General features: G+C 37.8%; 1 protein-coding gene across 2 annotated transcripts in view; it reads right to left on the bottom strand.

Moving 5' to 3' along the window:
• FAM114A2 (family with sequence similarity 114 member A2) overlaps positions 1–20,183 on the bottom strand; it is a 36,663-nt gene that overhangs the window by 13,378 nt on the left and 3,102 nt on the right. For both annotated transcript variants that reach the window (XM_043464895.1, XM_043464894.1), the window contains exons 2-9: positions 18,616–18,857; positions 18,174–18,273; positions 17,677–17,769; positions 14,312–14,403; positions 13,052–13,186; positions 12,377–12,535; positions 11,612–11,735; positions 7,283–7,362 (exon numbers count right to left, since the gene is read on the bottom strand). In XM_043464895.1, coding sequence (XP_043320830.1) covers positions 7,283–7,362; positions 11,612–11,735; positions 12,377–12,535; positions 13,052–13,186; positions 14,312–14,403; positions 17,677–17,769; positions 18,174–18,273; positions 18,616–18,843 — 1,011 coding nt within the window. In that variant the 5' untranslated portion in view covers positions 18,844–18,857. The remainder of the gene's footprint in view (positions 1–7,282; positions 7,363–11,611; positions 11,736–12,376; positions 12,536–13,051; positions 13,187–14,311; positions 14,404–17,676; positions 17,770–18,173; positions 18,274–18,615; positions 18,858–20,183) is intronic.

Raw genomic sequence — 20,183 nt, 5'->3', positions numbered from 1 at the left:
ACATATTCCAACTCCTTGCTTGACATACATATCAGGATATCCTATAGGCATCTGTATCATGTATAACATGGAAAAAATTTAATTAAGTTTGTCATCTTTCTCTCCCTACCCCTAATTTTTTCATCTTCTCTTACTCCCTTGAGTTTTAGAAGAACCACCAGTCATCCAAGCCAAAATACCTGAGCCATTCTAGATTCTTCCTTTCCACACAGCAACATGGTCTGATTTTAGCCTATGTATTTTCCAGTTTGCCCCTCCTCTTCTTCTGTTACCACCACAGGAGTTCAAATATACTTTATGGCAATAGCACTCTGGTCTCCCTGCTTCCAATTTGGCTCATCTTAAAATCCATCTTCCATAATGGTACCAGTGATCTATCTAAGTCCATAGCTGATTCCTCCGCTTCTCTTCAATGGCTCCCCATCAACTAGATCATGCTCTTTGACATAATCTAAAGAGTGCCCATGATCTAGTCTACCTACCTCTCCAGCTTCTCTCACCACTTTCCACTTTATGAACTGATAATAATGACCGATAATGTGCCTGTTCTTTCATGTTATTCCCTTAGTCCAGACTGTCTTTCCCATTTTTTTCCCTTAAATCAAAGCAACTCAATTTTCTTTCAATTCTCCATCCAAACACTGTTTGCCCCAAGTAACTTTCAAAGACATCCCAGGAGACTGGGCACCTCAACAACCCTTTTACGTATGCCTACAGTCCCCTAAACACCCTTTCAGCTTGTTGTTTGGTTGCTAGGTTGTGTCTGACTCTTTGTGACCCCATGGACTGTAGCCCACCAGGCTCCTAAGTCCATGGCATTTCCCAGGCAAGAATACTGGAGTGGGTTGCCATTTCCTTCCCCAAGGAATCTTCCCAACCCAATGACTGAACCCAGGTCTCCTCGCATTGGCAGGCAGACCCTTTACCACTGAGCCACCAGGAAAGCCCCAGCTTTCTAGTTTCTTGAGCTAATAAATATGCCTTTCTCTTAATCCAGTCTGACTTAAGTTTCTGTCATTTTCAACTGAGACAGTCCAGGTTTTTAAGGAAATGTTTACTGCCATTAAATGAGTTGACCCACTTGAGTGACTTTGTATAGACAGAATGTGTTCAGAGTTGTAACCAAGCAACAGGAATCCAAAGAAGACCTTGAGAGCTATTCCAACTGAAAACTGAGAGAATTACAGGGTTTATTACAGACATAGTATTAGGCTGAGCCTTTAAGAATCAATAAGTGGTGCTATACCCAAGGGTACACACGAATGAGCTAGAGTAGAATCTATGTACTCGACATTCACTTCAAGGTTCTTCCCCCTGTAATACAGGGCCTCCCAAAAGTTCCTCAGGTATAATCTGGCTCTGATCTATAACCTTCCCACTACTAAAGCATTAACCTTCAAAATTAAAAAATAAATAATTAACTATATAAAGACTTGGAAGCAAGAAAACACAAGGTGTACTGAGAAAACTGTGAGATAACTGGTAAGACCAGATAATAGGGTACATTCATTCATTTGTTACAAATATGTAGCACATACTGTCCTAGATGCTGGGAATATAGTGACTAATACAAACTATGGCCCTGATCTTTATTCTACTACGAAAGGACAATTAACAAGCAAACACGTAAAAGCATGAAGAAAATAAAATGAAGTGCTAAAGAGTGTAGAGTGGGTGAGTAGAAAGCAGATTCCATTTGGGTGGGCAGGAAATCTCTGAGGAGCAATATTTGAGCTGAATTCTGAAATTTAAGAGGTGTTAGCCATATAAAATATTTAGACAATGAGAGACATAAGCAGAGGGAAACCAGATTGGTATATTCAAGGAACAGAGCCAAGGCCAATATGGGAGAAGTATGGTAAAAGATGAGGTTGGGGAGGTGAAATTTATATAGAAGAGAATAGTGAGAGACGAGGCTGTTAAGAATTCTAATGGTTGAAGAATAGTCTAAATATATGTGAAAGTCTCTACAATTTCTTTGAGGAGATAAAATGAGAGAAAAAACAGACACTGATTTATGTGAGATGGAAAAAAGAAAAATAGAGATAAGGCCATATAAAACAGAAAACTGATACTATAAATTTAACATACTTGAGTCATTTTAGTAGGCTTATATACTTAAAATAACCTCTCTAGTAATAAATACATTAAGTGATGTTATTACAGTCCATTCTACTGACTCAATGTAATTTATCATCCTTTTCAAAAAAATACCAAGGTAGCCACCCTCCACACCCAGATCAGTATGGAACCTTCCACTGATGAGATCCAGACTCATCAGTGCTTGTTGCTGTTGTCAGTAGCTCAGCTGTGTCCGACTCTTTGCAACCCCATGGACTGTAGCCCATGGTCTGTCAGGCTCTACTGTCCATGGAATTCTCTAGGCAAGGGTACTGGAGTTTGTAGCCATTCCCTTCTTCAGGGGATCTTCCTGACCCAGGGATCAAACCCGGGTCTCCTGTATTGCAGGCAGCTTCCTTACATCTGAGCCTCTAGGCTCATGCTTAGTCATGTCCAACTCTTTGCAACCCCATGGACTGTAGCCCGCCAGGCTCCTCTGTCTGTGGGATTTTTCAGGCAAGAATACTGAAGTGGGTTGCCATTTCCTCCTCCAGAGGATCTTCCCAACCCAGTGATATACCCTGCATCTCCTGTACTGCAGGCAGATTATTTACCCACTGAGCCACGGGGGAAGACCTACAAATTAAAAGGCACCTTTGAGCTTATTTATTTATTTTGCTGAAAAATAAGTGAGGCCTGAAGAAGGAATGGGATTTGACTACATCACATGTGAGGGTCAGAATAAGAATCAGAATTGTGCTCTCAGATTTTTATTTCATTGCTTTTCCTCTGCATCATACAGACTCTCATATAAATTCCTGGAAGTAATCAAGCCCTTATCCTTAATCATTGTTTATCTTAAATCTCAAAACCCAAAATATAAGCAATATGAAAACTGCTTTCAGAGAATGACTAGGACTAAATAACGTATTATTATAATCTCTTTGAGCAGAGAAACTATGTCTCTTCCATTACTTTTTCCTTAGCACCTAGCAAAATAAAGGTTTATTATAAACATATTTATTGAACATCTAAACGTATAACACACTGAGATACCTTCTTCAGGACTATAAACAATGTATATTTACTATGGGCCAGGTACTTTTCAGAGCTCTGTGTGTATTAACACATTAAATCTTCACAGGAACCCTACATTATCCCTGCCTCCCAGACAGAGAAGCTGAGGCACAGAGAGGTTGAGCAATTTGTTTAAGACTGCACAGAAAGTAAGATGGTAAAGGTGGGATTTTAAGAACAATAAAGCATATCACAGATCCAGTCTTGAAGAAATTTAACTGTTAGAATGGGAGGTGAGATACACACATTTAAAAACAAGTAAGAACCAATGATTTTATGAAGTACATCTGCACAGTTAAGTGAATAAAGTGCTACATGGAGTATACATATAGTATGAATACTTTTATATAAGAAGGAGATAAGAAAATATATCTGTTATCTAAAAAAGAAACATAGGAAGGATACACTGGAAAACAAGAAAGTTCAAAATATAAAAGGAGAGAAGAGAATGGAGTAGATAGGAATTGGGAGGGAGTGACACTTCTGTGTATATTTTTTTGAAGTTTTGACTTGAACACACGTTAATACTCTACATATTCAAAGATTAAATTAACAAGAGAAGACAGTAAATAAATCATAAATTTTTTTGTAGATTGGTTTTATAGTAGTATGGGCAAGCATACATTTCAAATGCATTAGAGGATAGAGGAAAGTAGAAAATGTGGCAATGTTACTGGGAGACAGAGTTCTTACTGTGAAAGAGACAAATGTAAAATGGGGAGAGGTAAAGAAGAACCCATAAAAATGGACTGAAACTGGGGTTATTGGTATGAACTCATGATCTCTGAAATAAGTATATGAGTATACACATTTACACACATACATACACTTATGCATATACACAGGGTGGTGCACATGTGTGTTCAGTTCAGTCACTCAGTCATGTCCGACTCTTTGCGACCCCATGAACTGCAGCGCACCAGGCCTCCCTGTCCATCACCAGCTCCCGGAGTTTACCCAAACTCATGTCCGTTGAGTCGGTGATGCCATCCAACCATCTTATTCTCTGTCGTCCCCTTCTCCTCCTGCCCTCAATCTTTCCCAGAATCAGGGTCTTTTCAAATAAGTCAACTATTCACATCAGGTAGCCAAAGTATTGGAATTTGAGCTTCAACATCAGTCCTTCCAATGAACACCCAGGACTGATCTCCTTTAGGATGGACTGATTGGATCTCCTTGCAGTCCAAGGGACTCTCAAGGGTCTTCTCCAACACCACAGTTCAAAAGCATCAATTCTTCAGTGCTCAGCTTTCTTTATAGCCCAACTCTCACATCCATACATGACCACTGGACAAACCACTGCCTTGACTAGATGGACCTTTGTTGACAAAGTGACGTCTGCTTTTTAATATGCTGTTTAGATTGGTCATAACTTTCCTTCCGAGGAGTAAGCATCTTTTAATTTCATGGCTGCAATCACCATCTGCAGTGATTTTGGAGCCCAGAAAAATAAAGCTAAATACACTTCCTGGCTCTGCAGCTTCCCAGGTGGCACTACTGGTAAAGAACTTGCCTGCCAACGCAAGAGACATAAGAGTCACGGGTTCGATCCCTCAGCTGGGAAGATACCCTAGAGGAGAGCATGGCAATCCCCTCCAGTATTCTTGCCCGGAAAATCCCACAGTTGAGGAGCCTGGTGGGCTACAGTCCACAGGGTCATAAAAAGCTGGATGAGACTGAAGCAAGTTAACACACACACACAGCTCTGCCAACAAACACACACACACACAGGTTTGCCAACAAGCCTAGAAACAAAGACACCCCAAGCAATGAGCACATCTAGCATCTAGGTTTTGGCCTGAAATATCAAAAAGGAACCATGGCTCCTTGAATTTCAGGTTGATTCTAGGGAGAAATATGGAAGGCACAAGATCTTGTTATGCCCAAAAATAAGGAAATACTCAAAGACTAATAGGGACATGTCACACAGGAGTCAGCTTGAAGGACAATTTGAACACCAAAATAATTAAGGACAGTAATGAATTACAAACCAATGGGGAAAAAAATAGAAACCCATGAGACCATACCAATAACAGATAATAAATAAAGAGACAAGGGGAGAAGGTAAAGTTCTTAACTCTTCAGCAGAATGCTGACAGCCAACTGCTAAATGTGAAGCATGTACTGAGATTGAAACAAATCATCATTTGGCAATCATCACAGTAAAGACTGGTGCATCAAGAATCATGAATAGCTGCTAAAGCTAGGATGCTGAATGATGAGCAGCAGGGTATTTGTAAGGTCTTAAAAATGTCTCCCCACAGAAAACTCATTAGTAGCACAGGAACAAAATCATAACCATACAGTAAGAAATCAGACAACACCCCACCAATAAGGGACAGATGGACATTATGTGCCTCTATATATTTTGTACCCTGTGCAAGATACAACATTATTTACAAGCTCTTTCAGCTGAGAATGCATAACTTGACTTTAATCATGAGAAAACATCAGATAACCCTCAAGTAAGGAATACTCTACTTCTATAAAGGGAGAAGAAGGGACTTGTATTTCTCAAAAATGTCAAAATAATAAAAGATAAAGAAAGGCTAAGGACTATTCCATATTAAAAGGGACTAAACAAACAAAAACGAAGTAAATACAGATTATGAGAGACAAAGTATGTGACAAAGAAATACAATTTATGATCATGTACTTGCTCCAACATTAAAGGAAAAAAATGAAGGACATTATCAGGTCAACTGACAAAACTGGAATGTGGACAACAGATTAAATAAAGTATGGTATCAATGTTAAATTTATTGCAGTTGATAATTAGTGTGGTTATAGAAGGGAATACCCATATTCTTAAGAGACACATATTGAAATATTTAGGAGTACAGGGCTATCATACTTATAATTTACTCTCAAGAAATAGTCCCAGGGAATTCCCTGTCAGTCCAGTGGTTAAGATTCCATGCTTCCACTGTGGAGGGCATGGGTTTGATCCCTGGTTGCAGAACTAAAGATCCTGCATGCCACATAACAGGGCCAGAAATAATCCCAATAATAGTTATAACATGTGTGTGCATGTATGTATAAGGGAGGTAGAGAGAAAGGGATAGAAAGAGAACACATTTGCAAGCACAAATGATTAAGTAAATGAAGTAAAATGTTATCAGGTACATCTGCATAAAAGGTATATGAATGGCTATTTGTTCTATTCTTGTAACTTTTTTCTAAGTTGGATATTATTTCCAAAACAAAAACATTACGATCCAAGCTAGAAAATGCTGTAGTTAAAAGTGCTACAGACAAGCTGAGGGAGAGGAGCTGCTGAGACGAGGTGCCGAAAGCTTTCCTAGAGAATGCAGCATTTTCACTGGTCATGAGAGAGCAATGCATAACTTCCCTCAAGCATCATATTTCTTACCCTGGGGTATGCAAGAGGTGACTCTGATGTCTATTTAATGGCTGTCAGTCTTCCCTGGCCAGGAAGCAATGTGTGCCTGCTGCTAACTGATTCTAAGATGTTTCTTGAGATGAGGAGAAGAGGGTGAAGAGGCAGCAGGCAGCCCAAGACCCATAGAATAGTTCCTAAGAGCTGGCACACCGGTGTAAAGGCTAGGCGGGTCCTGCTCTGGAAACAGTCTCTCCCGACCCACCCTGAGCTCTGACCAAAGTCCTGTGCTCCAGCTCAGGCATCACCACCAAAGAGCAAGGTCCAGGTCAAGAACTCTCTCATTTCCACAAGCTAAATGGTCATTATCTGAGTTACTGGGTTCTGGGAAATGGCAGCCTCTAGCTACCTAATGGCAGGGGCCACAAGCCATCATCTGTGAATCACTCAGAGCCCTGAGAACGTCAACAGAGAGTGAGACCTCAATAGAGAACTAGCCCATTGGTATCACAATGGCTGGTGAGCACGACCAGCGGCTGGGACCTAATTTAAGCTTTCAGACAAGCAAAGCAATCCATATGAAAACAGGTGAGGATGGCAGACGTGTTGGGGGGCTGGGGGTGGGAGGCGCAGTGTGAGTTTAGCACACTAACCTGTGAAACCAAGAAGCAGACACAAGGTATGGAACTCAGAATGTATCCTTGGTGTTGGTGACATCCTTGCCAGGAATTTACAACCTTACATTCTTTATCCACTAAATATATGTATGTAAAAAACTGAAAATCACCAAGAGGAAAAACTTACCCTGGCAAGTTTCTCTGGTTTGGAGGAGACATGCAGCTGGGAAAATAGCTCTGTTATCTCTTTGGTAAAGTCTTCATCCCCTAGAAAAACAAGTCCCATGTAAAACACTGTACAAAGACAGGAATGGATCATTGCAGGGGAGAGAAGAGAAATGATAGTAGCAGCAGCAGTAGTACTAACAGCAGAAGCGAATTACATGAGCAAGGTGCTTCAGTGCTTACAAAATCCTTTTTAATGTATATTTTATTATGAATTCTTTCAATGGACTTGTTTGAAAAAAAAAAAAAAAGCATCACTATCCCATTTTAGAGATGAAGAAAATAGGGCCTGAAGAGGTTAATTTACATTCCCCAAATCTCATAATAAATTAGGAGTCAAACCTTGGCCTTCCCACCCCCAATCCACAGCCTGTGCTCTTTGTATTATATCCTATAAGCATAAATGGAGAACTGATGAAGGCAGAGCACTAACTGAGTACTATGCATGTGCTTCCAAAGAAACTAAATTTAAGTTGGGACATAAAAGACAAGTACAAGTTAGCCAGGAGAATGGCTTCAGGCAGAGAAAACAAGTACAAAGATCCAGAAAGCATGGCAAGAAGTTCTATACATTGGGCTTGTCCTGATGGAAGAAGGAGAAGAGGGATAGAATGAAGCTAGGAAAGTAAGCAGGATTCAGGTATTAAAGGATGTTATAAACCATGGTGAAGAATTCAGAACTTTTCACAAAGAGAATGAGGAGTTGCTGAATGATTTTAAACAGACAGGCAAATCCAATTAAAATTTTAGAAAGATCACTTTAGCTTCCTGGTGGGAATGGAATGAAAGAGAAACATGAAGGAAGGCAGGAAGGTTGAAGCAATAATCCAGAAACCAGGTAAGAATAATAGTAGATAATAAGAAAGGAAGAGGAAAAAGGATTCTAGGATGTTGGAAGGATGGTGAGGAAGCTACTGGAATAAGCTTGATGAGCAATGATGTGGAACATGGAATTCTTAATACCTGAGAAACATGCAAGCAAATAGGTGAGTCAAGATCAAAGACAATCAACACATCCCAACAAATGACAGGAAATGCTGTTTCTCTCTATTCATCTAAATCCTAGCCAATTTCCTCTTTGAATCACAGTCCAAGTGTTTTCTGCACCAAAGACTACAGAGAGAACTCTTGTATACAGAAATCTCCCAGCACTTACAATCTATGGATCTCTCAGTCACTAGTTCATGGTTACCAAAGCAAATTATTACTGCTTCATACCTGCTTTTATCCCCAAAATCCTTAAGGGGAAGAAAATCTGCCTTGATTCTTGTCTATCTGCTATTCTTTTGTCCTCCCTTGGGATTCCAGGCAGAACATTCAAATGGTTTAGTGATCCCAGGTATAACACAGTTTGGGAAAAATTGATCTCACTCAACGATACAACTGTGACCTTTGTACCTTGTCTAAACAACTTCTAATCATATCCTACTAAAAATCTGACTCTTAGCAGGACATTTTATTTTCCCAGCAAAGCTCTAAATTATTTGGGATCAAGGGATGAATGTTCATTCAAGTGGGATGCAAGCATCTCAAAGAGTTTATAAAATAATCTGATAAAGTGTAGGAGGGGAAAAAAATGACTTCTATTTATAGCCATTTATCTTTTTTTTCATTTATTTTTATTAGTCGGAGGCTAATTACTTTACAGTATTGTAGTGGTTTTTGTCATACATTGACATGAATCAGCCATGGATTTACATGTATTCCCCATCCGGATCCCCCCTCCCACCTCCCTCTCCACCCGATTCCTCTGGGTCTTCCCAGTGCACCAGGCCCGAGCACTTGTATCATGCATCCAGCCTGGGCTGGTCATCTGTTTCATCCTAGATAATATACATGTTTCGATGCTGTTCTCTCGAAACATCCCACCCTCGCCTTCTCCCACAGAGTCCAAAATTCTGTTCTGTACATCTGTGTCTCTTTTTCTGTTTTGCATATAGGGTTATCGTTACCATCTTTCTAAATTCCATATATATTTCTCACTCTTTAAGAAGTTCTTTTCTAGGATACACTTTAGAATGTAAATAATGTATTATTATGGTAGTACACGTTTATAATTTATACACATTCAAATATATATATATATATAGGGTCTAAGTGCTCAAAAAACTTTTACTGCTGAAGATTAATCAAAAAATGTTGGTATTAGGCTTAGTGAAATAAGTGAAACAGAGAAAGATAAAAACTATGTTATCACTTATATGTGGAATCTAAAAAATAAAACAAATGAGTATTTTTTATAAAGATAAAATACGGGGGGGGGGGGGTAATGGAGATCTTTGTCATGTACTCCCCATCAATTTGAGCTTAAAAAGCAGTTGTTACATTAGAACAAAAGTATGCAAAGACAAAAGGAAGACAGGGTTGGTGCTTTGGGGAGACTCAGAAGAGAGGCTGGCACCACAAGCAGAAGTCTCCTACAAAAATGAAGGGATCGGGTACGTAAGATAGAAGGGCAAAGGCTAAGGATGCTGACAGAAACTGAAGACGATCAACATCACCAGATGCTGATCTGTGGTTTTCTCTCCCCTATCCTACCATCACTTTTTTTTTTTAAACTTCACTGAGAAATAATTAAATACCAAGGTCAGTGTTGCATTCTCAACCAGAATCACTAGGGAGGCCTGTTGGAAAAGGTGGCATGCAGCACTCCAATGCTGTCTTTGCAGAATCCTGATATCTGGCCAACAGGTAAGGAATAAAAATATCATAGACACAAATCCATCTGTTTAGAAATTCCCTAGAGTCTTCTGAATGGTACTTAAAATCAGGATTTCTGATTGCTATACAAAGTGAGATGTTGACTAAATTAAACAAATACTGTTAATGGTATTATGTACAAATAGCCTAAATTAAGTTCATAAAATAATCAGGGATTATCACACCAGGGCATGTAGGAATAATGGAGCAACTTAAGCAAATCAAAAATCAATTTATAGGTTTCCTGCTAAGTGAGACTTTGAAAATGAAGATCTTTATTTATTTACTTATGCCATTCTAATAATGAAAACAATAGCTACCATTTGTTGAGTGTTTACTATGAGCCACACATTAAACATAACATTTCATTTAGTCCTTATAACAAACTGAGAGATTAGCCACCTCTACTTACAGTTGAGGAAACAGAAGCTCAGGGTTAAGTAACTTCCCAAAGTCACAAGGCTTAATAAATGGCAGATCTTGATTTAGAAACCACGTCTAACTCCAAAATCCATCCTTTTATCTACCATGCTTACTGTCTTCTCAATGTGTCAAGACAGCTTTAAAAATTCATATTTAAGGACCATTTTGTATCAGGACTCTTTACACAGAGTAAGATATTATATAAATATTATCTATTTAGCAAGATATTATATAACCAGATGATTGGTTTAAGAAGATGTGGTATACACAGGGCTCTGGGATAACCTAGAGTGGGATGGGTGGGAGACAGGAGGGGACATGTGTATACCTATGGCTGATTCATGTTGATGTATGGCAGAAACCAACACAACATTGTAAAGCAATTATCCTCCAATTAAAAATAAATAAAATATATTCTACATCACCCATTAAAATTACCACAAACCAGAATAAATCCCTGCCCAATATTCATTAATTAATACCCCATCAGGCAGAAGGCCATAGAAGAAAAAAAATCTATGCTATCAGCTTACATTGAGACAGGGCATATTGTGCCTTGCCCCAAACCTTGTAACACTCCCAATCTGCAGGTTAAAAAAAACCTAATGGCAAAAGTTAGAGATTTGTAAAAGACTTGAGATCTATCAATGCTATTATTCTTTGCCATTCTGTAGTGCCAAACCCCCATACCTTACTGTCCTATATTTCTAAAATAGTGACTTGTTTTCTGTGATAGATCTCTGCAGTGCATTCTTCAGTATCTCTGTACATCCTGATGACCAATATCTTCTTGCCTTCACTTGGAATGAACAGTAATACATATGGACTCTAATGCCACAGGGCTATGCAGAAAGTCCCACTTATTTTCCCAGATATTAAAAGCTGACCTTGATGATATAGAGTTTCCTCATAAGTCAGTTCTAATACAATACGTAGACCATTTGCTGCCATGCTCAAGTTCTTTGATAAATAGCCAACAAGGTACCCTGTACTTACTTCAGAAGCTAGTTTCAAAGGTACATAAAGTTCCAAGGAAAAATTATACTTTTGCAAGACTAGTATAAAATATTTAGGACATATGATGATTATATATGTACTGATATCTACATATGTACTGCACATAAACACACTACATCCTTTCCACTCAAATGCTGGATTTCCATATTACCTTTCTTCTCTTCCTCCTCTTCTTCACAGAACTCTGCTAGGGAAAATGCTTCTTTGAGTTGCTCCAATTCAAGTTTTAGAGTCTCTAATTCTTCTCCACTTAGAGAATTAAGAATAGATTTCACCTGAATTGATACAAGATAATAAGCATGAAAAAGAAAAACATTCTCAAATGCAGAAGAGGTTACAGATCATAGTAAAATTAAAATTATCAATTCACAAGCTCTTAAGAACCTTAACACAAGATGAAAGATAGGGAGAATTTGTGCTTCCAAAAACAATATAAACCACTGCAGCCATACCAGCCTGAATGCACTTCATCTCGTCAAAAACAATATAAACAAGAAATTTATAGAAATTAGTGCTTAACTCAGCTTAAAAATTAGGAGAAAATGAAACAGTCTTGAATCAATTAAAAGCTAACAGATAACTAAATCCAAATCGGCATTTTAAGCCAAAGAAACTTATAAAAAGAAAAAAAGAATAAGATGAAGGACAAATGATAGATGTACTATTAAGACATCTTTATTAATCTGTCCATTTGTCTTTAACAAATTTAGAGAAACAACACTTGACTCATTCTATTTCTAGCAATTAATTCAAATATTAATTTTGTTTGTTTGTTTTGGCACAGTATTTTCAGAGTGCCTCAAGCCTCTACCTGACATACATTTCATTTTCCAACTGCACAAAGAAAGGAAAAGAGACTATGCAGTGTGCTTTTACTGAAAGACTATCCCAGATGAAATTTTTGGTCTGGAATTACCTTTATTTCACTTTCTCGAGAGAGCATCTCCAGAGCTTCTAGATGTGAAAGGCCTTGAAATTCATCAAAGAGTAGCCCATAATGAGTTTTCTTGTCTGTTTCCATGGTAACCTCATTGGCAGTCCATAGTTCTTCTTTCTCCTTTGCCTCTCGTAAAACCTGAAAGAGAGGTGGAGGCGTTTTACTGCAACAAGTAACAAAAGCTTAAGGATGAGTTTTGAAAGTCGAGGGAAGCAAAACTGAGATGAATAACACTGCTCTTTCATTCTGGAGCTGTGATTCAAATCAGAAAGGCTCAGAAGCTGCAGGGAAAATATGATCACATAATTTGCTCCTACACAGGGTAAATAACACCCTAGGAACCAAGTGTTTTTCTGAACATGCTTTTTACTGTTAATCTAATAAACAACCCTAAAAGGGCTTGGCATCTTATACTGCATTGACAAGACATTCTGAGGGAAGGAAAGAGGAGGCAAAAAAAAAAGAAGTGCACATTTTTTCTAAGCATTAGAGCTGTGTATCCCCTCACCAACAAAAAAAAAAAAAAAACCTTAACTTAAAAAAAATTCACTAAAAAGTCCTCAAAAGGAAATACTAACAAGGTCCCAAGTTAACACAGGCAAAAATACAGATCAAAATAGAAACAGAAAGTAAACAGATAAATGCAAATAGTACCTGAGACAGTGTGGAAGTCCGGTTCATCAGACCCTTGGTTCTTTTAAATCCAGGATCCCCTTCTGCTATTACATCCATTGTCTTTTTTCCAATGAATTCTAAGGCATCCAAACCCCCACTGATAACACTCTTTCCCTAGGAAACACATGCAACCTTGTCACAATAACGTTGAAGAAAGACACCTGCATGTTTTGATCATGTTAAATAGTGGATAACAATACCAACTGGCAAGAAAGTGGGGCAACTAAAACAATCATACTGCACTTATGGGAATGTAAAGCAGTATACTCACTTTGGAAAACAATGAGTATGTCTGAATATATGAATATCCTATGACCTAGCAACTCTACCCATGGTTAAAGACTCAAAAAAATGTGTAGAGGTTCATCAAAAGACATACAAGAATGCTCACAGGAGTACTATTATAAAAGCTAAAAGCTGAAAACTACCTCAACACTTACCAACTCTGGAATGAGTGTTACACAGTCACTCAATGAAACACAACAAAGAAAATGGAATACACCACACAGCCATACCATGAATAAATTATACAAACATAATAATGAATGAAAGAAACCAGATACAATAGAGTACATTTTTTATGATTCTTTATATAACAAGCAAAATTACTGTATGTTGGTAGAAGACAGAATTGTAGCTACCTTAGACAGCAAGAGAGGGAGGTAGAGAAGACAGGGAGACAGCACAGGGGAGACATCTGATATACCACCATGTTGTTTCTTAGTCTGAATATGTTCACATTGTGCAAATTAAAACTGAACACTTATGATTTCATTTTTCTGAATATAGGTTATACTAAATAAAAAGTTAAAATAAAAAGTACTAGCTATTGTCATGCAGGAGATATTAAGCTTCTTATATAATCCTTTCAAAAATGTTTCTAATCATCCATGGCTTTATAAGTATTCATCATAAACATTTCATTTTCCCTTCATTTAAAAGATGTAATTATGAGAAAAATATTTTTGTAAAGCAGAGAGGTTTTTCTAGGACCAACAAACTAAGAATTCTTAGTCCATAAAATACTATGTACATTCCCATCTCCTCCTCCCTCTTTTACTTCTAAGTTTTTCAAGTAGCTCTCACTCTACACTTAAGATCAAAGTGAATGATCTTCAGCAATTTGAACTCCCATAAGAGTAATGAGTCCCCAAGACTTTTAAGGAAAAAGAAAGAAAGAGAGACAAAACCCATTATAATCATGGAAGGAAGCAGGCCACCTTGGCAATTTTTACTCACTGTGCTCTGAACAGCAGTAGAGATGGTCGAGAACACCCCAAACGGCCCACTCATTGGAGAGGAGTTTCCATTCTCTTTGGCATTTGTCTCTCCTATAGTAGGGAAGGGATGTGTAAATATGGACAGTCCATAAACAAGTTTGCTTTATTAGCATCTATATGAATTTTTAAAAATCGGATCTTACTTCCAACATACAAGGCCTTAGCATTTTTCAAGCATTTTAAACCATTTGCCTATTTAAAATAAAAGCTAAGGCAACTTTTTTTCATTTTTATTTCAAAACAAAATCCAGTCTTTCGAACAACCTACTGACTATACATAAGAGACAACATGATTTTCTGCACAAGGTAAAACCACAGGGTCAGAAAAAAGATCAGTGTCACTGAGATTGAAGACCTGGTGGAGGGGAGTGACTACAAAGGGGTATGGGGGGTGGTAAAAATATTCTTGTGTCCTGTATATACAGATATAGGAAATATTCTATATCTGAATAATCACAATGGACTATGATTACACAGTGTAAAGAGGACTGTATGTTTGTCAAAATACATAAAACTATAAAAAGCTGGCCCTCTGTTCTGTAGATGTCAAACCTGTGGATACTCATTTTATATAAAGGACTTGAGCATCTGAAGATTTTGGTATCCACTGGAGGGCTCCTGGAACCAATCCCCATGGATATTAGGGGATGACTATACCTAAAGAGAGTGAACTTTATGTAAATTATTAACTCAATAAATCTGATTTTTTTTAAAAAATCCAGGCTGTTTTAAACTTTATCCTAGAAAATTACGCTTCTTCATAAGATTCAGACATGCATTACGGAGACTTTTTTTTTAATCTGTACTATTAACACTAAAATCTCTTATAGGAGATCAACAAATAATCTACTGTAGGGAAGACTTTTGCTTCCAACTATGATGGGCTCCCTGGTGGCTCAGACAGTAAAGCATCTGCCCACAATGCGGGAGACCCGGGTTCGATCCCTGGGTTGGGAAGATCCCCTGGAGAAGGAAATAGCAACCCACTCCAGTACTCTTGCCTAGAGCACTCCATGGATGGAGGAGCCTGGTGGGCTACAGTCTATGCGGTCGCAAAGAGTCGGACACGACTGAGCGACTTCACTTTATGATGGATTATCTGACGTCAGACTTGCCCTCCTACCACAGCATCTAGAAAAGTGGACAAAATATAAAGAACAATTATCTCCAGATACTAGACAACAGACTATACTGGACTATGGTTCAGGAGAGAAAAGAAAAAAATGAAGAGAATTCTGATTGGTTTGCTTTCCAGATCGCAGCACAAGGAAGGGAAACCCAAGCAGAACATAGTAATCTTACTAAGTGGAAGAAACAGGCGGGAGGCCAGGAAAGCTGAAGCACCTGGGAATTTGCAGGTCAGAGTACAAGTATACCTCATTTTATTGCACTTTACTGCACTCTTCAGATAATGCTTTTTTTTTTTTTTAACAAACAAGGTTTGTGCAACCCTCCATTGTCAGATTAACGGTTAGTATTTTTCATTAATGAAGTATTTTTTAATTAAGGTATGTACACTTTTTTAAAGATATGCTACTGTACACTTAATAGGTTATAACAGTATAAATTTTTACATATGCTTGAAAAATTAAAAAAAAATTTGTGAGACTCGCTTTATTGCAATATTCACTTTATTGAAGTGGTCTGAGACTGAACCCACAATATCTTCAGACTTTACTGTACTGGAGAGGAGGGAGCTACAGAAGTAAAGATTTACAGCTATCTACACAGGTGTGCCCTTGAGTCTTTGGCTGAATACTAAGCTATTCTTATATTGGAAGACTCTATGATACTGGGCAAAGAATGACCATGAAGCTGTAAACTAAACAATGCCCAAAGCTCATGCTAGGCTGAGAGATATTTGACTTCCAACCAATCAAGTAGACAGACCTAGTTAAACACCTAGAAATTAGATAGAAACCTCAGAAGGGTCAGAGGCTTAGTAGCTAAGCTAAATTAGCACTTAAGGCCACCCTAGATTCACCCTATTAGCTTAAAATGAAGTCTCAAAAAGAACAACCTAATCTACAAATGGGTTTCCCTGGTAGATCAGCTGGTAATGAATCTGCCTGCAATGCAGAAAGCCCCGGTTCGATTCCTGGGTCGGGAAGATCCCCTGAAGAAGGGACAGGCTACCCACTCCAGTATTCTTGGGCTTCTCTAGTGGCTCAGACGGTAAATAATCCACCTGCAATGTGCGAGACCTGGGTTCAATCCCTGGGCTGGGAAGATCCTCTGGAAGAAGACATGGCAACCCACTCCAGTATTCTTGCCTGGAGAATCCCCATGGACAGAGAAACCTGGCAGACTGCAGTCCATGAAGTCATAAAGAGTCAGACATGACTGAGTGACTAAGCATGCACACGAGCTACAAATATCTTCACTGCCCTCCAAACAAAACTCACTCCCTTTAAAAGACAACAAAATCCACTCAACTATGTAACATTTTTAATTTCCAGCGTAAAAGAAATGAAAAATGTATCCATAACCAAGAAAAAATACTAGTCAATAGAAAAAGATTCAAATGTCAGAGATGACGGTATTAGCAGACAGGGACACTAAAATAAATACATCAGAAGGTAAGAAATGGAAAATTCAAAGGAAAAAGAAACAAATGGAATTTCTAGAGTTGAAAATATAATAAAAATGAAACTGAACATCATTCAGTCGTGTCCAACTCTTTGTGACCCCACGGACTGTAACCTGCCAGACTCCTCTATCCATGAAATTCTCCAGGCCAGAATACTGGAGTGGGTAGCCATTCCCTTCCTCCAGGGGAGCTTCCCAACCCAGGGATGGAACCCAGGTCCTTTTAAAAGTCATTGTGTGGACTTAATAGCATTAGACACAGCAAAAGAAAAGATTAGCAAAGACACAACAAAAACTATGCAAACTGAAGGACAGAAAAAAAAAGGCTTAAAAAAATGAACCAAACTTTAGTGACAGTGCAACAACACCAAAACTAACACATTAAAACATTTTGTCAAGCCACAACAGATTCACATTCAGCTAACTCTTAGACTCTTACTCAATTGTGCCAAGCAAAAAGCTAGGCAATTTTTACATTCTACATTCTTGGTTTTATTTAATGTTTTTAACAGTCCTCTGCAATATAAAATATCATCCCCTTGCATAAATAATGAAAAATAGACACCTAAGTGGTTAAAGGACATACATCTCTGTCAGTCAAAGATTTCAAGTCTCCTTTCTCATCAGTCCCATGATGCCCTGAACATCACAGTCCATAAACATCTACTGAAGAAATGAGCTGAACTATTCCATTTCAATCTATAATTCTAGGCTGTAACATTTCCATACACTGACCTGTTGCATACTGGCCTTCTGTTGAAATTTCACTAGGACTAGGGATTCCAAGGGAAGTCTCTGCCTTCTCAATAACATTTGAAATACCTTGTCCTGATGAGAAAAATGATAACAATTTCATATTTGAATATTATTTGCAATTAGCCACCAAAACTTAAGAAACAAACCAAAATTTAAACCCACAGATTTTAAAATTCATTACAACTACAAGACTTTACTTTGACCTTATATAACTGATCTTTGGGAGTTTATCCTTATCTCTTCCCCAAAAAAATTGATTATCACTAAATAACAGCTTTATATTTATAATTCCTAAATGTCAACCTTCTAACGAAAATTACAAATTCTAGTGGCAGTATAAATCAGCCCATCATTCTAATGCATACTCAAACTATAAAGTCTCTGCATAATCATGGAAGAAGAATGATTAACAAAGTCATTTTTAACACAGATCTGTAGCAAAATAAACACAAAAATTAACAAAATGATGACCTTACCTACTGTGGCTACTGTAGCTGAGGCTGAGGAGAGCAAGGACTTGCCCCAACTGCCCCAATAGCCCCATCCGGACTGGGGTACATCTTTGGAAACAGTCTCCTATTTTTTCCAGTAGCCAGAAAAATCAAAGGCAAAGAAAAATGGAAAAATTAGAGGAAAGTCAGAGTGCATACACAAGATATCTAATTACTGGCCAAAAGTATGGCTGAACAAACACATACTGTGTGGCTCAAGAAATGTACTGACTGGCAGACGTATGTTACCTGCATGTAAGTATCAAATAGCAAAGGCAACTACTCATAAGCATTTATAGAACTGAGAAAATTTAATGTTTTATGGTTATAAAAGGAAATAAATAATTATAATCCCAATTTGGTATTGATTCCATATTCCTTTTAGCCCCAACATTTTTTAATCTCAGTGTTTTAATAGATACTCTACTTTGCCTGCAGCCTGTGATGCCTGAACAGGGAGAACTTCTGTCGCAAGGTCACTGGAAGGTTTGGACTCTGGTCTTTTCCGAGTAGAAGCTACAGGTTCTGATTTACTCTCTGACTTGGCACTTTGGTCAACTGACTCAAAATTCTTGGCTGGCTCACAGTTCTCATCTTCACGGATGGGAGTTGCTTCAGTTATCACTGCATTCTCAAGATCATCTTTATTCGACATGATTATATCATTGCCTGGTAAAAGAAAAGCCCCCCACCCCAAAAAATTAATTATAGGCTTTTTTTTCCTTGTTACTTGTTTAAACTTTTTGAGATTATCACTAAGTCACGTGCAGGTGTAAGAAATAATAGAGCTCTAATATACTCCACCCAATTTTCCCCAAGGTAACAGTTTGTGTAACTATAGCATTTCATAACCAGGATACCGATATATACCACCCCCTGCTCTAACTCAAAATTTCACCAACTTTACACTCATTCACACAAGTATAATTATTTCTATGAAATTTTATCATATGCAGATTCATGTAATCATTACCACAGTCAGGACACAGAATAATTCAATTCCAACGATCCTTGTGTTTTAGCTATCTTTAGCCACTCCCATCCACCTCCTAACACACAGTAATCACTGACACTCTCCATCTCTATACTTTTGTCATTTCAAGATGTTAGATAAATGCAATCGTACAGCATGTAACCTTTTGAGTTTTTTCCACTCAGCAAAAGTCCCTCAAGATCCACCCAAGTTGTTGCATCAGTAGTTTCTCCCTTCTTATTGCTGAGTAGTGTTCCTTAGTATGGATGCATCTCATTTGTTTCACCATTCACCTGTTGAAGGATGCCTGGGCTGTTTCCAGTTTAGGCCTATTACAACTAAAATGCCTATAAACATTTATATACAGGTTTTTATGGGAATATAAGCTTTTATTTCCCTGGAATAAATGACCAGTGCATGATTAATTTTATAAGAAGCTGCCATAGTCTTTACCAAAGCAGCTGAACTATTTTACATTTCTACCAGCAATATACAAGAAATCGTTTCTTTTTATTCTCATCAGCATTTGGCAGTGTTATTTTTTATTTGAACCATTCTGATATAGGTGTGCTAATATGGGTTTAAGCTTTATGTTGCATTTCTCTAATGGCTAATGATACTAAACATCTTTTCATGTGCTTGCCATCTGTATATCCTCTTCAGCAAAACAGCTATTTTTATCTTTTGCTCAATAATTGGATTTTTCTTTTTGCTGTTAAGTTTTGAGAGCTCAATTCAAGTCCTTTGTCAGACATGTGGTTTGTAAATATTTTATTCCAGTTTGTAGCTTATCTTTTCAACCTCTTCATAGTTTTCCACAGAGCAAAACTTTTTAGTTTCAATGAAGTCCAATTTACTAACTTTTTCTTTTACTGACATTTTTTTAAAAACCTTATTAGTTATTAATCATCCCTATCTCAATTTTTCAGAGAGAAGATTATGAAATTTCAGCTATCAGGATAAGATTTACATCACACCAGCTTTTGAATAGCAAAGTTAACCAATTCAATTCCTTCCAGAAG

This window comes from Cervus canadensis, chromosome 4, assembly GCF_019320065.1.
Source record: "Cervus canadensis isolate Bull #8, Minnesota chromosome 4, ASM1932006v1, whole genome shotgun sequence".
In the NCBI taxonomy this organism is placed as follows: domain Eukaryota; kingdom Metazoa; phylum Chordata; class Mammalia; order Artiodactyla; family Cervidae; genus Cervus; species Cervus canadensis.
The sequence above is the reverse complement of the archived record's forward strand: the minus strand, read 5'-3'. Positions and strand labels throughout refer to the sequence as shown.